Source organism: Dryobates pubescens, chromosome Z (genome assembly GCF_014839835.1).
Source record: "Dryobates pubescens isolate bDryPub1 chromosome Z, bDryPub1.pri, whole genome shotgun sequence".
Taxonomy (NCBI): domain Eukaryota; kingdom Metazoa; phylum Chordata; class Aves; order Piciformes; family Picidae; genus Dryobates; species Dryobates pubescens.
In genome coordinates, this window is record NC_071657.1 from 69,579,003 (window position 1) to 69,601,562 (window position 22,560).

At 39.6% G+C, this 22,560-nt stretch overlaps 1 protein-coding gene across 5 annotated transcripts in view; it reads right to left on the reverse strand.

Moving 5' to 3' along the window:
• Positions 1 to 22,560, reverse strand: part of SSBP2 (single stranded DNA binding protein 2) — a 208,509-nt gene that overhangs the window by 143,459 nt on the left and 42,490 nt on the right. For all 5 annotated transcript variants that reach the window (XR_008463100.1, XM_054178192.1, XM_054178191.1 and 2 more), the window contains exons 2-4: positions 17,505 to 17,577; positions 11,166 to 11,227; positions 9,472 to 9,556 (exon numbers count right to left, since the gene is read on the reverse strand). Coding sequence is in view for 4 of the 5 variants with exons in the window: in XM_054178192.1 (XP_054034167.1) it covers positions 9,472 to 9,556; positions 11,166 to 11,227; positions 17,505 to 17,577 (220 nt within the window). In the remaining variant the exon portion in view is untranslated. The remainder of the gene's footprint in view (positions 1 to 9,471; positions 9,557 to 11,165; positions 11,228 to 17,504; positions 17,578 to 22,560) is intronic.

The window sequence follows — 22,560 nt, forward strand, 5'->3', positions numbered from 1 at the left end:
TTTTATTATAAAGAAAGACATAAACTTCAGAACACAGGGAAGTGAATCCATGGAGACATCTGTTACAAACTACATCATCTAGTAATTTAACAGTGTGTCGATCAACAGTAAATAAAAATACACTTACAACCACATTTTACCTTCATCCTGGACATAGTAAACTACTGTGGAAGGCTGCAAAGCAGTCCTAGCATTCCAGCCACTTCTCTTGAGTCTGTTGACCTCTACCTCATGCTGTGCACACTGCATTAACTCTTAAATCACTGACTTCCCCTTTAACTCATTGAATCTTCACATCCTCTCCCCTCCTTTCAATCAAGTGAATGAAGTTTTGTCCCATTTCATAAATTTGGCACGGTTTTACATATAGTGTATATAGATCTTTCTAGTGATCTATTCTAATCAATACTATTTTTTTTCCACAGAACATTCCCAGAAAGCAGCCTTTTTTTCCTTTCCTTGGAAAAGAGGCACTCTTTGAACATGTCCATTGACTCCCTCAGGGAGCCATGAAAGAGGCACTGAACTACCTTCAGGGGAAACGGTGGTTCTGTGTACTGTCAGAGGCTTCTACTCAACTCAAACTAATTAACCATTTTACTTCTACATTCTGAGAAAATTAAACCTCCACTCAAAGGAGAAGTGTTGAAATTCTTGGGAGGGTATGTTTCTTTTTCTCTCTGAAACAAATGGCTTAGTCTCACAATAAATGAGGAGGGCAGCATAAATTGCTCCTGGAAAGACAAAAAAATTGCGTGGACTGTAAGAAACAACACATTTCTGTATCAGAGCATACAATAACATTTGTGACACAAAGCAGTTCAAATCCAATCATTATATAGTCCAACAGTGTATAGGAAGGATGGTAGGAGCAGAATGGACACGGATTCCTTCTTCAGGGAGTTACAAGAATGAGAACTCTCCTTGGGGTTTCTTAACTGGAAACAGAAAATAAAAACTTCTTTCCTGCAAAAAGGAGTCTCTACAATCCAAGGAAAACACTGATTTCTCAACTTTGAAAACATTTGAAGAGCAAACACAACCTGTTTCATAGGCCTGGAGATTATGTGCAACATTCTGAGATAAACCTGCAAATACATGAACGAAATCTTGACACAAGCCAATACAGTTTTGCAGGAAGTGGTGACTACTTTGGGAGCTGAAGCTTGCTTTTAACTAATCCTTTTTACACAACTGCATTAAAGAACGTCCACTAAGCAATAAAATCAAGGAGCTGAAGAGACTGAAGGCATTAAACTTGCCTTTGTACAAATCTGGCAATACCATTGTATGAGGCTTTCAGACTGTGAACCATGCTGTGCTCTTCAAACCTTCCAATAAATGCTGTCCTCACATGAAGACATTCCCCTCACTGGATACTACAAGTGTTCCTACACAATTGACGGCTAAAGGCAGGTAAGAATTCTAAATGTTTATCATGGGTTTTGCATTTAGACTAGACTAGAGTAGACCATGTTGGAAGAGACCTTCAAGATCATCGCATCCAACCTATCAACTAATCCAACCCACCTAATCAACTAAACCATGGCACCAAGCACCCCATCCACCCCATCCCGTGCCCCTCCTCTTGCTATTTACAGAACGATTTCTTCTTGTCCTTCACAGCAGAGGCCAGTTTAAGCTTTAAATGTGCTTTTGCCTCCCTAATTTTTTTCCTACATGACCTACCAACATCCTTAAATATTCCATGGGTTGCCTCCCCTTTCTTCCAAAGATGATACACCCTCTTTTTTTCCCCTTAGTTCTATTAGAAGTTCATTGCCCATCCAGGCTGGATGTCTGCCCCAGCAGCTCATCTTCTGGCACACTGGCACAAAAAGGAAGGACACTGCCGCCCAGTGTGAACACTCACTACCTTTCCAATAAAAGGCTTATGTACTACCAAGTGAGCCACATGGTCCCCCCAGGTTTTTCATTGCACGTATGAGAAAACCAAGGACTTAGCACCTTGTGAGACACATTAAAGGGAGTATTCTGCACTGAATATGGTTTATTAGTTGTTCATCTGAGTTTTCTAATAGTCTGCAGCTATCTCTACCTGTATGGATTTAGTTAGTGTATTCACATATAGAATTTCAAAGCAAATGCCAGACTTCATTAGTCTCCTTCTAGCATTCATACCTAAGAATCTGTTTTATTATACATATACCTGAACACCAGGAAGTGAGACATGATCTCTGAGGAATAAAAAGAGCAGTGAAGAAAGGCATTTCATTCATACTTAAAAAAAGAACACTATTTACACAAAAAGCAAAGGATATTGTTTTAACAATGACTGTATGGAAGGAGGTTCCATTTCCACATGGAGTAAGATAGTTTTCATTTCCATATCACTTATAACAAGACTGCTATGGCCATTTCAAGTAATTTTTTCTAGCTTTATGAAATAACCTCTCCAGATGGACACAGGTACTGTCTATGCAGTAGGAAGGATCATATGTCTGAAGACAAATTATATAGTGATTATATAGTAAATACCACAAAAGGGCCTTAAAACAAGTTTGCAGAAACAATGTAAGGAATTACAGAATACCAAATTCACCAGGCTGGAAAAGACTTTCAAGATCATTGAGTCCAATCTATCACCCAACACCATCTAATCAACTAAACCATGGCACCAAGCACCCCATCCAGTCTCTTCCTAAACACCTCCAGTGATGGTGACTCCACCACCTCCCTGGGTAGCACATTCCAATGGCCAACAACTCTTTCCATGAGGAACTTCTTCCTAACATCCAGCCTAAACCTCTCCTGGTACAGCTTGAGACTGTGTCCTCTTGTTCTGGTGCTGGTTGCCTGGGAGAAGAGACCAGCCCCCACCTGTCTACAACCTCTACCTTGTAGAGAGCAATAAGGTCTCCTCTGAGCTTCCTCTTCTCCAGGCTAAACAACCCCAGCTCCCTCAGCCTCTCCTCACAGGGCTGTGCTCCAAACCCCTCCCAAGCTTTGTTGCCCTTCCCTCGACACGTTCCAGCAAGTCAACGTCTTTCCTAAACTGAGGGGCCCAGAACAGGACACAGTACTCAAGGTTTGACCTAACTAGTGCGGAGTACAGGGACAGAATGACCTCCCTGCTCCTGCTGGCCACACTGAATTAATAGTAACTCAGACCAGAAGCACTGCTTTTGATACAACCATTCTTGATCACTACTGAGCAAAGCAAGCCAAGCACAAACTATGCAGAGTGTCACACTCATGCCTCATTCAAAGGAAATCACACCTACCCACAGAACTGTACCTAGGAACTCTGCCTATTTTTCAGGAAAGCTACCAATTGCTCAGGGATCTGATATTTATTATTCTCATTCATGGATCCATACATTTCGTGATCCCATGGCAATAGTTTGGCATTCGCCCCATGACTGACACTAAACTCAGCATTTTGTGTATTATCTTTGATTTCCTACTTCCCCCTTGGTACTTACTTCTCTCTTGCTCTGTCATACTGGGGGATGATGGTGAGCTTATGTTTTGATTTCTGTTTTAAGCAGAAGGAGTTAATATGCATTCTCCATGGAAGCAGACAAACGGAAACCAGATGTAGAATTCAGTTTTAGGCAAGAAACCTGAGAGAACCTAGAAGCACACGCTGCCCTAGCTAGGTTGCCTGCAGAAGATCCTGGTAGCAAGAGCTACAGAAGGCAAGAAACTCAACAGATAAACTGAGTTCTTCCATCCCCAATACACAAAGAATAGAGAAGGAGGTCCTGTGATAGACTGCCTGGAAAAGATTGTGACTGCTGTTAAATATGGACTCAGACCACCTAGTCTACGGTATGAAAACAGATTTTCAAAAAAAATTAACCTGAAACAGAGTAAGCCATGCATGTAGATTTTTAAAACTCTTCATCTCAGAGGCAGTTCTGTGGGGGTTTTAGAAGTAAAAAGGTAGCTTAATGAAACTAGAATAGAGCAGTCCTTGTTGAAGAATACAGTTTCACCATGCTACGGGAATGTAAGGCATGAGATTTATGGTCACATTCAAACAGCATTTAATGATGCCTTCAGAGAATGTCTGCTCACAGGCCTTTCATGATAACCTTGAGGACAGAAAAGAGATGAAAAAATATTCATAATGCCTCAAATTATAATTTTAGACCCATCTAATGCTAATCATAAATTAGGGGTTTAGGGCATTTGGGGTTTAGAGCAGGCAAGTGCCTCTTAGTTCTGCTGAAGGAAGAAGGGTTCAGAGAAGAAAGCGATCTCTTCCCCCCCCCCCCCCCCCCACCCCGAAAAGAGCAATAAATGTAGAGATCCAACTTGTTCTTAGGAAAATGTCCCAATCAGAATGAGCAGCCATCTCAAATGTGCCCAGTAAATTCTAGAATTCTATATAGAATAGAATAGAATAGAATAGAATAGAATAGAATAGAATAGAATAGAACAGAACAGAACAGAACAGAACAGAACAGAACAGAATTAACCAGGTTGGAAAAGACCTTTGAGATCATCAACTCCAACCTATCTTGCAACACTATCTAATCAACTAAACCATGGCACCATATATCACTATGACCTTTAAAAGGAATAATCTCCATACAGCTGATTACAGCACACTCTTTACCCTACAAGCTTCATGTGAAGCTAAGCTCCCTGTCATACAGCTCACTATTAAAACATGCTAACAAGTCAGGAGGAAATGTGACACCAGCTTATGAGACTGTATAGTCTCAGGGTCAATGCATGTGTCCTTTTTCTTACCCTGTAAATTACATGGCTTTCTTTTGGGAGCCATAAAAACAAACAAGAGACCTTTACTTGTACCAAAAGCAATCTTTCAAAGAGCTGTGAAGAAGATACTTAAAAATCCTTAGCTGGAAAATAATCAAAATTTTACTATAACTACTTGTAAGAACGAAAATCCTTTGCACCAACACCACATGGAAGAACTTCCATTGTTAGGAGAGTAATAGAGGCACAGGAACTTGTGGACTGTGAAAGGATAGCAATTTCTTACGTATTGAAATCATCCTGTACGAAAGGATTTTTCAGATACCACCCCTCCAAACCCAGTGTCCAGAGATGTGAATGAATGGTCAGGAATGCAGCAGCAACAGAATGGTCACTTGTGGCAGTCAGAAGTTTTTTGGTAGGTGTACTGGTAAAAATCCATTCTTTTTCTGAGGAAACCCACAGTTTATGGCCCCTTTTGACGCAATACATTTTCAGTTTGGAAAGGAGTAGAAAGAAGACAGGAACAAGATGTACATTGGAACCCTCTTTTCTCAACAGAACACCTCAGTTCAAAATGAGATCTCTTTAAGACACTGTGAGGAAAGAAGAACAGTGAAGACTAAATTTTGTCTCAAACCATCCATGTAAATGATTTTTCACAAAACTTCAAATCACAGTGAAGTGAAAAGTAGCAGGTATCTGGAAAAGGAACATGAGGGCTTTTCTGCTTCAATAAGCCACTCCTACTGAAAAGCCTGCAATATTAAAAGGCTACATGAGCCAGTACCAGTTTTTTTTACAGTTACATGAAATGTAAAAAAAATTTCAATTCTAAACCTTCTACATTAAAACTTCAAGGCCAGAACCTATCTCCCTGATTCATCACATGCAATTTCATGACATGCATCTGTCTAAAATATATTATATAAATGTACCTCATGAATTCAGAACCCTGTTCATTCAGAAGGAAACATTTCCAATTGATATTCTCAATAGAAAATAAAAATAGAATCCCTTTTAGATACTACGGAGGAGCTACAAATACTTCAGGATATCACTCAGATATAGTTAGGATGAGTACAGAAAATCTTCTTTCTAAAGTTAAAATAGACCTTTGCTTTGCTATTTATTGGATTTTTAGTAAGATTAGCATTGTAGTACTGCAACATGCAGTTACAGCCTCCACCTTGAGAGTCACTTCATGTTCCTGCTGTCAGACATGAAAGATTCTTCTCCTCTCACTAGCTCGATAAAAATCAGAAGTTGTATTAGTACAATTGAACACTATGAAATAGTACTTCCAAATCCTCTCTCTGCAGAACAGGGATGCTACTATATAAAGAAACCAGTACACACAGGTATTAGAAATTTTAAGTAATAGTACCTAAAAATAAAAAAGGATTTGGGCTTACTGTTGTTTTACTCAAATAGTCAAGAACAAACTCATTAGAACAGACTGATAGGCACACCCAGATTAAGACTCAGTTTGCTTTGCTTAATATTAAAGGAAACTTCTTGGACAATTTTTTAGGACAGCACTATAGACAGAATCCATGAAGGATCCTTACCCAAATATACTCCAGCTGTACAAAATCCATCTGAGCTGTATTCAACAACATGCAAAGCACATGTTGAAATTTTGTAGTAAAATAATGTCTCTCAAAAAGGCACTGTCCAAAAAGAGGGGGAGGAATCATGTTGGCATGTTGGCATGTGTGTGTTCCAAACTGTCCCACAGTTATTGTTGACTGAGGCAGCCGTATACCAGATATTAAATAACCTGCAAGTGCTTTCCTTCTCTGTTAAACATTCTTAAACCTTTCTGTCTTTACAAAAGCAAAGACAAGACATTGGTGCAGCCAGTACAGCCTACATGGTGTTATGACACATCTGGTGTAGCCAGACCACTTGCAACTTTCTTAGGTCAAACAGAACACATAAATAATTTAAAAAACCCAACTGAATTGCTATTATGAATTAATAAACAGGCCTTCTGTGTATTTTGTACTCAAAATTACAGTTTCCAGGCATGGCAGCACAGCTACAAATGGTCTGTTACTTGGCCTACAATGTGACAAGAGTGTTTTCATTCACCAGATCCCTCAGTCTCATGGAGAAGTCAGAATCCAGAAAACAGTTTTCTGGTCTTCCCCACCAATGGAATTTTGACCATTCTGGAGTCAATGGCAAAACGCCTTCATGGGTCAGGGCTTCACTTAAACAAGGTTCACCTTCCTCTGCCACAAAATATGCCTGGCTGTACTTTATAATGGTTTTTCATGCTCTTTAATATGAGCACACATTATGCTTATGAAATATTAAATACACACAAGATTTCAAAAGTATGCAGTTATCATGATGCAGGCTGTCTTACTAGGCAAAAAATCGCAGTGCTAAGTAACATCATGAGTCTTGCTAGATATTGGACAAGTTTATCTCAACACTGACAAAAAATAATGCAAAAGCTAGACTTCTTGTCCCCTTAAAAGATTAAGAGAGCACTGGTTTTAGAAATACCTGGTGCCCTAATTTCTAAAATAAACCAGTTTATTTCTAAAATAAAGATTCATTCTGTCTTAACACTGATCGACGTGCACACAGGAGCATCGTTCCCTCATCAAACATGACTTCATACAGCAACTTAAGATGTTCAATCACAAAACTGTATTGCGCACAAAACTCATTTGAGTGCTTTCCCTTTTGTTTTTATTTATGACAATACACAATAAGGCAGGCAGAACAGAGCAATAAGGCAATGTAATATCCCAAGACCTGTAGCAGTTAGAAACGCTAGAGGAGAGAAACTAAGACCCTTTTTTTTTTTAAAACATTCTTTTGATTCAAATTCTTAGTATACCTCAAAATTTAAATTCACCCATAAACTCAAGCCATGACAAATAGTGAACTTACTGATCAATGAAAACTGCATGATTTGTGGACTCCGCTACTCTTTAGAGTTCAAAATACTCTTTCATTGAAAATTTCTTCTCACTGATCATTTTGTTTCAAAGTTATTTCACAACAACATTTACAGGTTTTAGATTTTTGGCTTCCATTACACACATTGTATTTTCAGAGCACAATGTCCCCTACTGAAGCCAAATGTCACACTGTGGATGCCAATCTCCACAAATTTAATTCCACTAATGCCATTCCCTGCAGATATAAACTACTCCTGTAAAACTCTTTCTCCTTCAGTAGGGAATTAAACCTTGCCCAAATAACAAGGATCCGAAACAACTGCTATACATTGTTTTCCCAACCACTGCATATTTAAAACAATAACAAGCAAAAAAGATTGCAGCTTTTGTACTAGCAAGAGTTACTTCATTTTTAATTTGAGGGATAGGCTTTACCAAGCTGGTTGACCTTAACATCTCTGTGGGTGAAAACCTTTCTTCTACTTGCATTTCTCTTTCTGACAATTTTTTTTTCATTAATTATGACTAGTGAACAATTCAGCAACTGACCATGCAAAATGCCCAAGCTCCTTTATCAGTTAGCTCCAATTATCTAACCAAGAACAGGGCATTAAAGTGGCACTGGTCTGTACATAAAACACGTTGAACACTTCTAACTGTGTTGATGGTGCATTCACAATGTAAGTCATTGTGAACTACAAGTAAGGTTAAGATCACCATTCGCTCATGTACTGCAGGACACCAAGCCATTATCAGATTATGACAACAGAAAAGGCAGAAAGGTCACTTAGCTCATTTATTTCCATTTTTCAAAATTTGTGTTTCTGAGATACTCAGCTAGGGAGGTCTAACTTTAATTTTATCTGTAGAAGTATTTTTCTGCAGTAACTACACAGTATTTCTAAGACAGACCTGGAAAACTCTCAAGGATGTATCATGAAAGAGTTATACTCCCTCTTTAGACTACATCAAAATCCCACAAGGCTACTAACTCAAGAATGGTCAGCCTCCTAAGGATTTTGTCAGTAAAAATGAAACCACCAGATGGAGAGGTGCTCACATCCTAACTCTGGAAAGCACTGCGACATTTCCAGAGAGCTCCATTTCACTTTGATAATGGAGAAAATGGGAGTAAAACCATTGCAATTGTTTTGAATCCTAGTTTCTACAATATCACTGTTGTTGTTGTTGTTATTATTATTATTACTATTATTATTATTACTATTATTGCTTTTAGTAGTAGCAGTAGTAGCCCTTGCACAACCAAACTCCCTGCTGTGTTTTGAACTAAGTCCCAAAGGCATCAAAATTGGCATAGTAACTTTACCCTTTATTCCTCCCATTCTCTTGAACCATAGGATTTTACATCTAACTTATTATAGGATGACTGAGTGTTTGTTAGGCTGATTAAAAAATACCTACTTCAGGATGTGAAATTACCTGAAGGTCAATCACACTTCAAGTTAGCATGGTCCTGACAGAAGTCAGGGGACCAATTCCAACTACTGAGTAATTTTACCATTAGCACTAACAGAGTATGATGATTTGGAGAGGACATATCTGTGTTTCCATTTGTCCCATGCTCTTGTGACCAGTCTGATGCATGTATGGCAAGAGGTACAGAGGGACACTTTTTTGTTCTGCATTAACATGTGACAGTACTTTGATCTCTGATATGGCTCTCAGGAGGCATCCATATAGGGGCTGGGTAATCAAAGAATTCTAAGGCATCTGAGGGTTACTTATGTTTGACCAACACCAGTATTTTTGAGCCACTGCATTATAGAGATACTCCTGTATCACATTTATACATACAATTAATGGAAGTGTGGTAAAGACACACAAAACTTACATAGTCATGAAAGGCTTTTGCTTCACTTGAATGTTCACATGTTTCTCGTCTTTCTGGAGCTGCACAGTAAAGATCCCAAAATACACTGCAAATTAAGAAGTTAGAGAGACGATGAGAAAATCATTGTAGTAATTGTGTGGGGTTTATGGTATATGCACACTACACGTACATGATTATAGATAGAAACAAGCACACCACTCCCCTGCCAAGGGATGAAAACACTTTCCTCTATGGAAGAATTTTGCTTTGTAAAACATCTCAGGAAGCAAGGACTGCTATCTGATTCTCTGAGTCAAGCAGTGCTGTGTTCCTTTAATACTGCTGTAGTTTAGACCAAAAAGCTAGTCTGATATACAAGATTTAAAGGTATAAAGCATATTACTGAAGCTCTGCATTTAACTTCATCCCTCTGTCAACTGCTGCAATTAACTTCCACAAAGCATGGGAAGGGACTGATCCATGATAACATGAAAAGGGAAGAAACTGGAGAGAAAACTCTAAAGTTCTTCAAAGGTCCAATATTGTGCTTTTTAAAAGTTCCTAGGAAACAGGTGTATGAACAAGAGTCTAAAATAGATGGGTATGGTCTTGGTTTATTAAGAGTGAAAGGATTTTTGATACTCCCAACCCCCTTCAAATAGAGATACACACGAATCAGTTCTAACATAAAGTTTCTGGAATGACAGTATGTGTATGCCAGAACAATTAAAAGCATGAAGTTTGTTAGCATTTCATAGTGTTTCTTTATTGTTTCAGACTTAGTCCTCTGTAACTTAGTCCAGCACCATAATAAGTAACTGTGGAAAATTTGAGCACTCTGCTGCAGATGATTAAAGATAATGCAGACATCATAGATACAAGGGACATGTTCTTCTTGCCAGGCTTCTACCACACAGCTATAAGCTATTAAAGAAAGGTCAGTGAGGAATATGCCACCTTCCATTCAGCTGTATAAATCACTTGGGTTCAAACAGGATCACTTTAGAACTTGTAAATTCTTGTACTCCTGACAGCTGGACATATTCTCTGTAATTCTGTATTCTTTCAAACACAGGCATGTTGGATATATTCAAATCATCTGACAACTAATAAATACCATGGCTACATAGCAGGGACTGTGAGCACTCTTTAGTCCCTGGGAATTCTACCTCAGAAAATGGCATCATGCATGAAAAATTACAAGTCAACCCCATGTCTACCCATCTTCTGAGCTGAGAGAAACTGTGCAGATGCAGACACTGCAGCACCAAACCCATGCTAATGCACACTTCCTCACAAAAAAGGCAGGTGGCTGGGGTTCAGCTATAATGTGGATTATAGACTGAGGAAGCTCACATCTCTATGCAGTCTCTGTACACATTGGGGTTTTTACAATGTAATTATTTAGGATATGTAGCATCATCTCTTACATGCACAATTTACTGAAGAGTAGTGAAGAAAGCAATACAGGCTACCTCCTTTCAAAGATGCTTTCTTATCAATGCACTGCACAGTATTTCTTCTCCTGTATCTAATAGCTGCCTTTTTTTTTTCCTATGCCTAATTTTCTGTTCTTACATTCCTTAACAAGAAAATGGTTCTTGATCCTCACCTTCATCTTCCCTTTACAATATTCACCTGAACTGCTTGCCTTCAGGTGCTGGAACTAGCAATTGACATTCTAAAAATGAGAGGAATAGAAAATCTATACTTACCACCACCAGGAATGTAAGAATCCTGGGGGCTCCCCCAGTGTGATGTTTTTTTCCCATCTTATCTAAAATAAAACAGTAAAAACAGAGGTGTGTATATTTGTGATCATTGTGACTGAAAAGTATTACACAATTCATGTAGATAGCTAAAAAAGAAGAAGAATCCTGTAGCTGTGAAAGGCTTCATTGTCATCGATCTGGATGGTGATATACTTCATAACAATTATTAACATTGCTGATACTTAAAACAAACTCTTCTTATTCTAGGAAATCAGGTGACAACATTAATAGATGAGGGAAGAGCAACTGATGTCGTTTACCTGGACCTGAGCAAAGCCTTCAACACTGTCCTGCACCACATCCTGGTCTCCAAACTGGTGACACATGGGTTTGATGGGTGAACCACTAGACGGATCAAGAACTGGCTTGATGGCTGCACCCAAAGAGTGGCTGTCAATGGGTCCATGTCCCAGGGGAGGCCAGGGACAAGCAGAGTCCTTCAGGGATCAGTCCTGGGACCAGGCTTGTTCAACATCTTTGTGGGTGCCATGGACAGTGGCATTGACTGGCACCCTCAGCAAGTTTGCTGATGACACCAAGCTGTGTGGTGCAGCAGACACGCTGGAGGGAAGGGATGCCATCCAGAGGGACCTTGACAGGCTGGAGAGGTGGGCACAAGCCAACCTCATGAGGTTCAACAAGACCAAGGGCAGGGTCCTGCATCTGGGTCGAGTCAATCCCAGGCACAAATCCAGGCTGGAAAGCAGCCCTGAGGAGAGAGACTTGGGGGTGCTGGTAGACAAGAAGCTCAACAGGAGCTCTCAGTGTGCACTTGCAGCCTGGAAAGCCAATCAGATCCTAGGCTGCATCAAGAGAAGTGTGACCAGCAGGTCAAGGGAGGTGATTCTCCCCCTCTACTCAGCTCTGGTGAGACCCACCTGGAGTACAGCATCCAGTTGTGGAGCCCCTATTACAAGAGGGATCTGGAGGTGCTGGAAGGTGTCCAGAGAAGGGCCACAAGGATGATAGAGGGCTGAAGCACCTTTCCTATGAGGACAGACTGAAGGAGTTGGAGCTGTTCAGTCTGGAGAAGAGAAGGCTCCAAGGTGACCTCATTGTGGCCTTCCAGTATCTGAAGGGGGCCTACAAGAAGGCTGGGGAGGGACTTCTCAGGATGTCAGGTAGTGATAGGACTAGGGGGAATGGAATGAAGCTGGAGGTGAGGAGATTCAGGCTGGACGTGAGGAGGAAGTTCTTCATCGTGAGAGTGGTGAAGCCCTGGAATGGGTTGTCCAGGGAGGTGGTTGAGGCCCCGTCCCTGGAGGTGTTTAAGCCCAGGCTGGATGAGGCTCTGGCCAGCCTGATCTAGTGTGGGGTGTCCCTGCCCATGGCAGGGGGGTTGGAACTAGATGATCCTTGTGGTCCCTTCCAACCCTGACTGATACTATGATACTATGATTCTGTTTTAGAATGGGGGGGGAGGGGGTGGAATCTAAATACAATTTTTTAATTACACCACTCAGGCAAACATTAATTTAATGTCAAAAATGAATGATGAAGAAAAGAAAGAAAATTAAAAAATGGGTTACAAAGTACCCTTAAAATGACGTGAAAGATTTTCCCGTTAGCACTAAGGATTAGACAGAGACATAGAACTCATGTCACTGATTCAGCAGGTGGCAGTCTTCCCCCCACAGCGATAGCCTGCAGGTGCTTGATAATCCTACTCCTAGAGGTAATGTGTCAGAGTTATAATCCACTCTCCCAACACTCAGTGAATACGCAAAGCTGGTTTGACTTGCTTTGCCTCTGCTGGCAACATCTCCTGAACAGCCATACTGCCTCCAAATTCTTTCCCACCTAGGAATCCTGGTTTAACACTGTTTTCATGGGAAACACACTTCAGTTAAGTCTTACCCTTCACACTTTTTCTGTTGATCAGCCAACCCATTAGACAACATAAACTACGGTGACAGTGTTGCGTCTCTCTGGAATACTTCCCGAATGTTGTGTCTTAACTATAATCACACAACCATTTTATTAATGCTATACTCATTAGTTCATACTTAACTACAAAATTTAAATGGTTTGGGCTGTAATAAAGCCTGTGCAACTGCTTAAGGAGGTCTGTGGCAAACAACTGGAGGTCCTGTGTAAATCTACGTGACGCTGTACTGAAGAATGTCTCATGTGAAAACTGGGTGGAAACTAGGGCGTTGCATGCACTCCAAATTCCTCCAGTTACAACTACACTTAGTATTATTTCCTGTCCCATTTTGTTGAAAAAAAAAGTTGTTTAAACACAAACCATATTCTGCTCTAGAGGCAGACGTAATGGTAGATAAAAAGAGGATTATTTTAATGAAAAGCTTAAAAAGCCTTTACATGAAATGTGTGTGTGTATGTATATATATATATGTACATAAAAGCTGACTACAAGAGCTAGATATAGTGTTCACACTGCCAGAAGCACTGGCAAAGCTGGCACTTTCCATCAGAAACTAAAACTTTGCTTCTCAAATCCAACTTATGAATCCCACATCCAGTTCTTAAGAAATTTAAACATCTGTTTGAATTCTGTCAATAGCTTGCAGGAGAAGAATATATAATTTTTACACCTAAAAATGGCTTTGCACTCCTACAAAGTAACTTAGGATGATTTTGATATAGTATATGAATACAGCTATTCAAAATTAATTTTGATATTTAAGAATTATTTTTAAGAGGTGACCTTGACACACTATCGCTTCTGCTATTAATGTTTGCATTGAACAAACTGCACCACCACCATCCCTAATGGTAGACAGTATGTAAAAAGTGCATATTTAAAAGCTCCCATTTAAGTATTGGCAGATAAAAATGTTAATGACAATGAAAAATATAAATAAAAGCCAAAGTTACTGCAAAGGTTTTGTGCACTCTTCAAATAAACTCCTCTGAGGCACTATTGCTCCTCACACACAATGGAAACGGCCTGGAAGGACTTCTATTAATCACCAGGAAGACACAGTACTTCTGAGAAGTTTCAACACCATGAAGAGACACAACGTACACCCAAAATGAAAAATAGTTCCTGAAGTAGAAATATCATTCAGTTAAGAGTAAAAATTACACCTGCATAGGAAGCCCTCACTTTGTCTCCCCAGTATTCATGCTCTTCAAAGCAGGGCTTCATGAGGATATTACCCAATTCACATGTCTTAACATGACAGATTTCATCTTGAGGAATTTATTCACAGAAGGAGCTGAAGGGAATATGAAAGTTTGGGGCTTGTTTGTCTTAGATGGCAGGTGTCAGTCTGTCTAAACCCAGAGACTTAAAAATATTCATAAAGAATTATTGATTTTAGAAAAATGCTCTCATTGTCAATTGTACAAATTAAGCTTCTAGCCAGTGACTGACTAAATGAGAAATGCCCAAATTCCTGTTCCAGCAAGGCTAATGGAATTTTGGAATTATTCTTCCAAGTCTAGAACCTAACATCAGGGGCAGAAAATATGTGGGAAAAATATCAGCTCTTCAAGTAAAACATAGCAGCTTGACATCAAAAGAAAGTTTCTAGAGCAAAGCAGCTTCTTTTGTTTCAAAAAAATGTGTGCACCCCACCTGAGTAACTCTGTTCAACCTTTATAAGCAGTGACATGGTTTAGATGAAAGCCAGTTGTGCCAGCCCCTTCCCATTTTGCCAATTGTATGATGAAATGGCAACGAACAGCAGTTCAGTTACTTGAACCCAGTACTTCATGCCAAATCTCCTGAAAGAAAGCAAACTTGCAGACCCAGATAGAAGAGTTACAGCCAACACACTGAAGAGGTCTCTGCTACCAAGACATCCAGGAAAACACTAGGATGATTGCGAGGTTCTGTGCTTTAGAGAGAAAAGCAACAGAAGCTTTGAAGGCTGTATTCAACAAGTACCCCAAGACACAGTTATCTTCCACCTAAATGATCAGCAGAGGACTTCTAGACCGTACTGACACACAGAATCATAAAATTACAGCACAGCTCAGACTGGAAGGGACCTCAAAAGATCATCCGGTACAGCCTTTTGTGGGAAGCCTAGATGAAATTACCTAGTACCCTGTCCACTTACACCTTGATAACCTGCAGTAATGGGCACTCTGTGACGGTGCCCCTGAGGAGACTGTTCCAGTGAATAAAGGTTCTCAATGTAAAGAGAAAATTAAAAATAAACAAAAACCTACCTCCAAAAAATTCCTTTCTTGTATCGAGATGAAACCCCATCCTGTGCTATGTGTACTCACTGACTGCTGTATAGCTCAGGCAACCCGTGTGCTTGCTTTCAGTTTTACAATGACTCTGAACCATTTTATTTTTAACAAAATCCACCCAACCTATTCTGGTGGCTACAGACTGCCAGAGCAGAGAGAGCATTGAGCCTAAATAGCCATGCTTTTAGGGAGGGACTAAACCAATACGAACTTCCACTCCTGTGCCACCCAGGTGTCTTCTACGCAACACAACAGGGTGGTTGCTTCTTAACAGCTATGAGCCAGACAAGAACAGAAACACATGGAAAGCTGTCACTTTAATCAGATTGCAAATACACTAGAGTACTTTTTTTGCACTCCTCTCAGTTGATGCTCCTATTTTCATCCTGTATGCCCATACTCTAACAAAACCAGCTGATTCACATGGGGTACAGAGTCAGGGTAGAGCTATTTGTGGTTTAGAGCCCAGGCTTGAATGGGCATTGCACCTGCAATCAACTACCATTTTTTCTGCTGCTGCTCTTACCACTTGCCATTTAACTTGTGCATTTCAGTTTATTTTCTCCAAGCTGTATTAATGTGCAGTTTTCTCCAAAATGTTATCTTTTTCCCAGGTTTCTCCATATCAGTGCTAACTGCCTCTAGTTGGCTCTAACATACAACCATTCACAAGTATTGTCAGCACAGTATTTACCCTTCTGCACTGCTAATGAATGAGGTAAATAAACTCACAGCTTTGTGTGAAATCATACAGACACCTCATACCAACTCCCATGTTTACTGTCTGTTAGCTAGTATCAGTCTTAACTTGAAAGAGTTGATACATTCCCATACTATATTCATTCAGACCCAAGAATTTCTCTATAGCCTCAACTGGTTTTAAAAGTTAAGTTTCAAGAAAGTGTATTAAATGTTTTCTAGAAATCCAAATGCCATACTAGTCACACTTCTGCCAACTCCTCATTTTGCAAACATACCATAAAAACAAAATGAGCAAAATTAATCTTGTGCAGTGTATTATTTACAAATGACAGCTGGTTTTGGGAAAGCAAAGATGATATTCTCCATTATTTTCTCTCTTATTTTTCCATTCCTTTACCAAAGAGGAAAAACAATTGTCAAAAACATACTTTACTATTAACATAAACTGATATTACCATAATTCTACCCCTTTTTTTCCTATCTCTGTTATACGAATTTTCTATAAACACCACAGACAATGTCCTGGGTTCTCATCTCCCCCTCTCTCACCTCGAAAATATCATCACCAGCATAGCAATTTTATTAGCTTTTGGAGGAGTATCAGCTGAAGCAGCAGATTTTCCTGGTAAAACACCTTGCCTATTTTGTCCTCATTTCTTCTTACTATTCAAGCATTATTACTATTTTAAATGTTCTCATCACAGAAAGATTTCAAACAATAATAAACCCAAAAGACCTCAGTTTGTTTGGATGATAGACATTTTTGCATCCTAGAGTAAAGAGCTAAGGAGACATGATGTACTTCAGTCTTCAAAAGATGTATACAAAAAGATGGAAGACTATGGAAAATAATAGCTATTGTTTAAAGGTAAAAGTTCCATTAGTAGTTGAAAGTATTTAAGAAACATGACCTAAATGGTTGCAGTCATAATTGATTCACCAGATGAAAAGAAGTAAAGTGGTCAGAAGCATGGTATGAATACACAAAGTCATCAGCAATGCTTATGAGAATGAGAACTGCAAGTGTATGGCAGTAGGATTGCTGTGTATTTTGTAATGGTACATCATCCACAACTGCAAATATCAACAGCATCTTAGAGGGTCATCCAAAAAAAGTACCCTTGATGCATCTTCTAACATACACATTTATTACAGAAAATAGATTACTCTTTCCCCAGTGTGTTGGCAAATCCATGCAGTGATAGCAAATCAGAGCAAAGTAGTTTTCCAAAGGCATATGTTAAATCACACGGCAAACTGGCTTCCCAGAACCAGGAATCTATGCTGATCAGTGTGAACACATATTCAAGGTTGTCACTGCTGTTTATTCTAGACCAACATATTTCCCAGATTTCACTTGTACACACTGGCAAGCTGTGTAAGGAGAAGAAGGATGGAGAAACATACCTCTGATAAAAACGTCTGGGCTGATTTCTGTGCTCCTACATGGAGCAGATATTCATATACGTACAGTGCTAATCTGAAAAATAAACAAAAAGGACAGTATTAAGTATTGTGCATTTGTATGCTCATTTTCTTTAGAAAAAGCAAAGGATTATCAGAAGTTTGATGTGCATTCTATTGCCTTTCACAAACCACTATATACTGAACATGTCCAATCTATTACCTACACCAGAATTTCTGAACTAGATGTGTAGGTCAATCTGAGCAGAGGTGTTTAAATAGTAGTCAATTACATACTATTAAGCCCCCAAATTATTTAATGTCAATATTTTAGTGGTTTTGGACAACTGCCCAGTGAGCTGACAACTGACCTGCTGCTGCTCTGTATTTGCCCATTCTATCCCATGCTTACTGTAAATATGATGTATTCAGACAGTGACACCAATTATTTCTTTCAGATCTAGGTTTTTCACATATGGAATATATCTCAAGCAATTAGCCTATTTATTTGAAGAACATGCAGACTTTGGTCTGCATCAGGAAAAGTAATCCCAGCATCCATCCCCATAGCATGCAGTACCACCACACCTCTCAAGGGAAGTGCCAATAGATTTTTAGATTCATTGAGACTTCTGCATCTAGGAGCTCCAGTGACAAAATGAAGTATAAATGACTGTCATGGCTCCCAGAGGAGCTTCCCAAAAAGAGCTTCCCAGACACATCTCCAAATATGTTCAAAGAACTGGAATAAGGATCTCACTGCAGAAAGAGGACTCATTTCCTGAACAATGACCACCCACAACTTGAGCTACGAAGCCCTGTCACAGAGTAGTGCAGAATCGTGGAATGCGTCAGGCTGGAAGGGATCCTCAAAAGTCATCTTTGCAGGTCAGCCCTGCAATAAGCAGGGACATCTTCAGCTAGATCAGGTTGCTCAGGGCCCCATCAAGCTTGACTTTGAATGTCTCCTCAACCAACTGGGCAACCTGCTCCAGTATTTCACCACTCTCATAGTAAAGAACTTCCTCCTCATGGTCCAATCTAAATCTACCCTGCTCCAGTTTAAAACCATTGCTACTTGTCCTATGGCAACAAGCACTTCTATACTCCAGCAGCCCAATAAAAAGGAAGCAGCAACAAAAACCAATGTATGTTGGTATATACTATGTAAGCTAGATCTGGATTAGAAAACTGAAGAAGTAACACTCTGTATTCCTCAGCGGACTCTCCAGAGAGGCTGACGTCTTGTCTTCACATTTCAAGTGTTTCACAATGAAATCTCATTTAAAATAATGATTTAATAATACCTAGAAAGTGTCTGTAAAATATTTCAGCCCAAGAACAGAAAAGCCAAGCTGTGTGTCTTTTACATTTGCTAGCTGAACTGTTTTTAAGATGTAAAATGTATTCGTGTGCACTTTGTGACACACTGCTATTCTTATTTGAAACATTTTACTATTCATATGAAAAAAAATATGTAGTTTAACTTCATGAAGTGGAGAGACAGAGAATATCTATTTTCTCATTACTGTTCAAAACTTTATGCCATATTAAGATGCAGCGACTCTCTTCATAGCACTGACAAGTAAAGTAATTATTGCAGCAATCTATTACGTGTGAAATGTTAAAATCTAGGAGAAGCATTTAATTAAAATTGTTTTCACTGGTTGTTTATACTTTATATATGTCATACACACACTACTTTGCTCTCTCTCCAACTTGTAAAGCAAAAAAAAATGTACTCTTCCTCAAATTAAATATTAATTTAAACAAACTGATATTCAGACATGCTTTGGTTTAAACTTCGAGAAGGGTCAAGTCCACTTTTTAATCACAGTATTTTACCAGAGTCCTTTATCAGCTTGCATGGTGCCACACCAACAAATGTAGAGCTCAGTGTACCAAGCAGAAAACACTTGGTTCTTCTGATGGAACACAGTACAACCCAGTGCTCATCTGAAACGCAGCTCTGTGTTATGCCACTGTAAGTACAGTGGAGAGGATCACTTATTCTCTAGCGTTTCACCCCAAAAGCACAGCAGCATCCCCCAGGGGAAAACAAAACAAACAAACAAAAGGTCCCATCTTGTTGACTTAATTCTTCTCAGTTCAACTGTCATTCAATTTTTAGGCAATAAACAGTTGTAGACAAAACCTAAGATCTAAGAAAGATGTAAAAGGCAGAAAGGAAGCACTTTCTACAGCAGCCAATTGACTTGAATACCCAGTAACACTTTAAAGCATCTCATTTGTCTTCTGAGATTCCCTTTTTTGTTCTTATCAAAACATGAAGCCTACAGTCCAGATAAAAGGATTTGTATGATCATATCCTCTCTACTTCGCCAAGGAAAGTGAGACAGCACAAAACCCAGGAGTTTATTGTAGGCACACCACCTTCATAAGTCTGCCATCTGTTGAAAGCTTTAGCAAATACTGCACTGTGATACCCAAACCCGACAGTGCAATACTTTAATATCAAGACAGATTTGAGTCTCATCTCAGGACTCCTGGAGTCTGCAAGTAAAACACAGCACATGCAGCCACCCTCCAGCATAAGTCAACATTGCTACCCTGTGCACATCTTCTGTGATCTAAAAAATCCAAGATACTTCAACACTGTGAAAAAGACAACCCTAAGACTTTGACTTAAACACACGGAATGTGCTAATTAAGCGTAATTAAAACTATAACAACACCTAAATCTCTTTGGCATGCATTATTACATCTTGGTCTAAACATATTAGCAGTGAAATGAAATGATGCAACAACTGTGTTTATTAAATGTTGAGGAATAAATGTGTCCCATTTCAGTAAAAGAATAAATATTCCAGATTTTAGGCGTCCAAGTTGATCCACCTGTGGTAGATCAAGAGCAGGACCACACTGGCAAGAGGACTGCCTGGCTCCTGTGACAGGAAAGCCAGGACCACCTCTGACGAACAGATGTGAGATAGAATGCACAACACAAAATACCTTATTGGGTCTTATTAGATCTAAATCGCCAGTCCATCCCTAGTTATTATGCTGTCAGGAAGTCTTTACAGAAGTTAACAACATTAGAGCTTCATTCAGAAATAAATGCATTTACCACAGAGATCAAAAGAAAGATACTAAAGCTTTGCTGTGTTAGCTGCAGCAAAAGGATCAATGGAAACTGATGCTGTGAGGAAAGAAAGCAAAGAAACCTGAAAATATGTGACACTGTGTAGCAAGGAGGACCACTAGATACGCAAACTTCAACTACAGTGTAAGACCACAACAACATAAAAATCAGGCTACAGTCCAAGTGTGTGAAATTAATGAAAGAATAAACTACTCAGCATCTCAGCAGAAGACTAAGAACATAATAGTGTGGTAGTCTTTAACACTCAAGGACTTGGTTTTGAAGTGGCATTTAAAAGGCTGGGTTTACTCATTAAACTGGTGGGAGAAACCATGTAAAAGCAGCAAAGAGACATATGTTAAATTTTCACATTTGCATACTTGTTGACATCCCATGAGTAATGTGAGGAGAAATACTCCCAATCCATTTATGACAATGCTGAAGTAGTTTTTGTTACAGACATACCATAGGTCAGAGTTCCCCCTCCTCATCAAGACAATTAGATCATACATTCATCCACGCCCTGTTGATACAGTCCCTCTATTAAAAAAAAATAAATGAGCGAGAAGTCACTGACTAGCTTTAACTGCTATAGTGCTCATTTTGCTAAGCCACTATCTTTTGCCTCAAGTTTCTGCTTTAATTGGACAAGGCAGTCATACATCTGCCAGATACCTACTGAACTCCAAAAGAGAAGAACCATTTAAGTGGCTTTAGTCAACCACTAGTTATCAGAGTATTACTAGGAAATAAACAGCAATCATTCCACTGTGCTGTTGAAATGATCTTCTTAAATGTTAAGGTGGGAAAATGCAATTAGCTTAATAAGAACTTACAACCAAAGCCCTGCAAGCAGTATGTCCTCTAATGAAAACACTAAGCAGTAAATTCCTCCAATTCCAAGTTGAAAGAGTAAGACCTGACTCTTCATAAAAGGCCGTGAAAACCTGAAAGCACCAGGAGTATGTTCACCTTATCTGGTTTTGGTAGGTAACTCTGCTGCTCTGAGTCACACTCCCTGCACCACCCTGGCAGGCTTCACTAACTGAATGTCAGGTACTCAACTGGCTGGTCAGACGAACATATGCTTACAGAAGCACGGCTTGAGTTATTATCACAAAGCCTTTCAGGAGATAATTTGTCCATAAATAAATAAAACAGCAGTAGCTTTGTCTTGTTTCATAAGAAGCTGTGTGTCAAGAAGGCTTTTGTCTCTTAGCCTTAGACTGAACTTCAGGAACCAAGTTTGGTTTATTGTTATTTATTATTATCACCATCTCAAACTGCACCAGGGGAAGTTTAGGCTTGAGGTGAGGAGAAAGTTCTTCACAGAGAGAGTTGTTAGCCATTGGAATGGGCTGCCCAGGGAGGTGGTGGAGTCACCACCCCAGGAGGTGTTCAAAAAGCGACTGGATGTGGCACTTGGTGCCATGGTTTAGTAGTCATGAGGTGTTGGGTGACAGGTTGGACCTGATGATCTTTGAGGTCTTTTCCAACCTTATTGATTCTATGATTATTTCAAAGGAGAGGAAGAACAAAATGATAATGGCCACATTTTCCCACAAAGTTCCAAAGCTGGGCTTCAACGAGTAAGGAATCGCAATACATTAAATACTGCTTGCCTCTGAAAGCTGCCCAGTAAGCTTGCCAGAAGCAGGCAACTGTTACACATAGCTTCACGCAGTTGAGAAAAAGTGCAGCAGTTGCTTCCATTGTTTTATTAACCACATGTCATAACTAAAAATATATGTATTTTAAATGAGGGTACGGTGGTGTACAACCATTATTCAGGAAGTTAAAAGAATCAATGTGGCAAAGCAAGAGCCTGCAGTTTCTCAGCTTTGGCAGCATGTCAAAGCACAGCCTGGGGACTGTACCTGCCTGCTGCAGCACCACCAGTCAACTCACCACTGTGATAAGCAACTGCTGCCTCCTCCCTACGGTATCTACAATGGT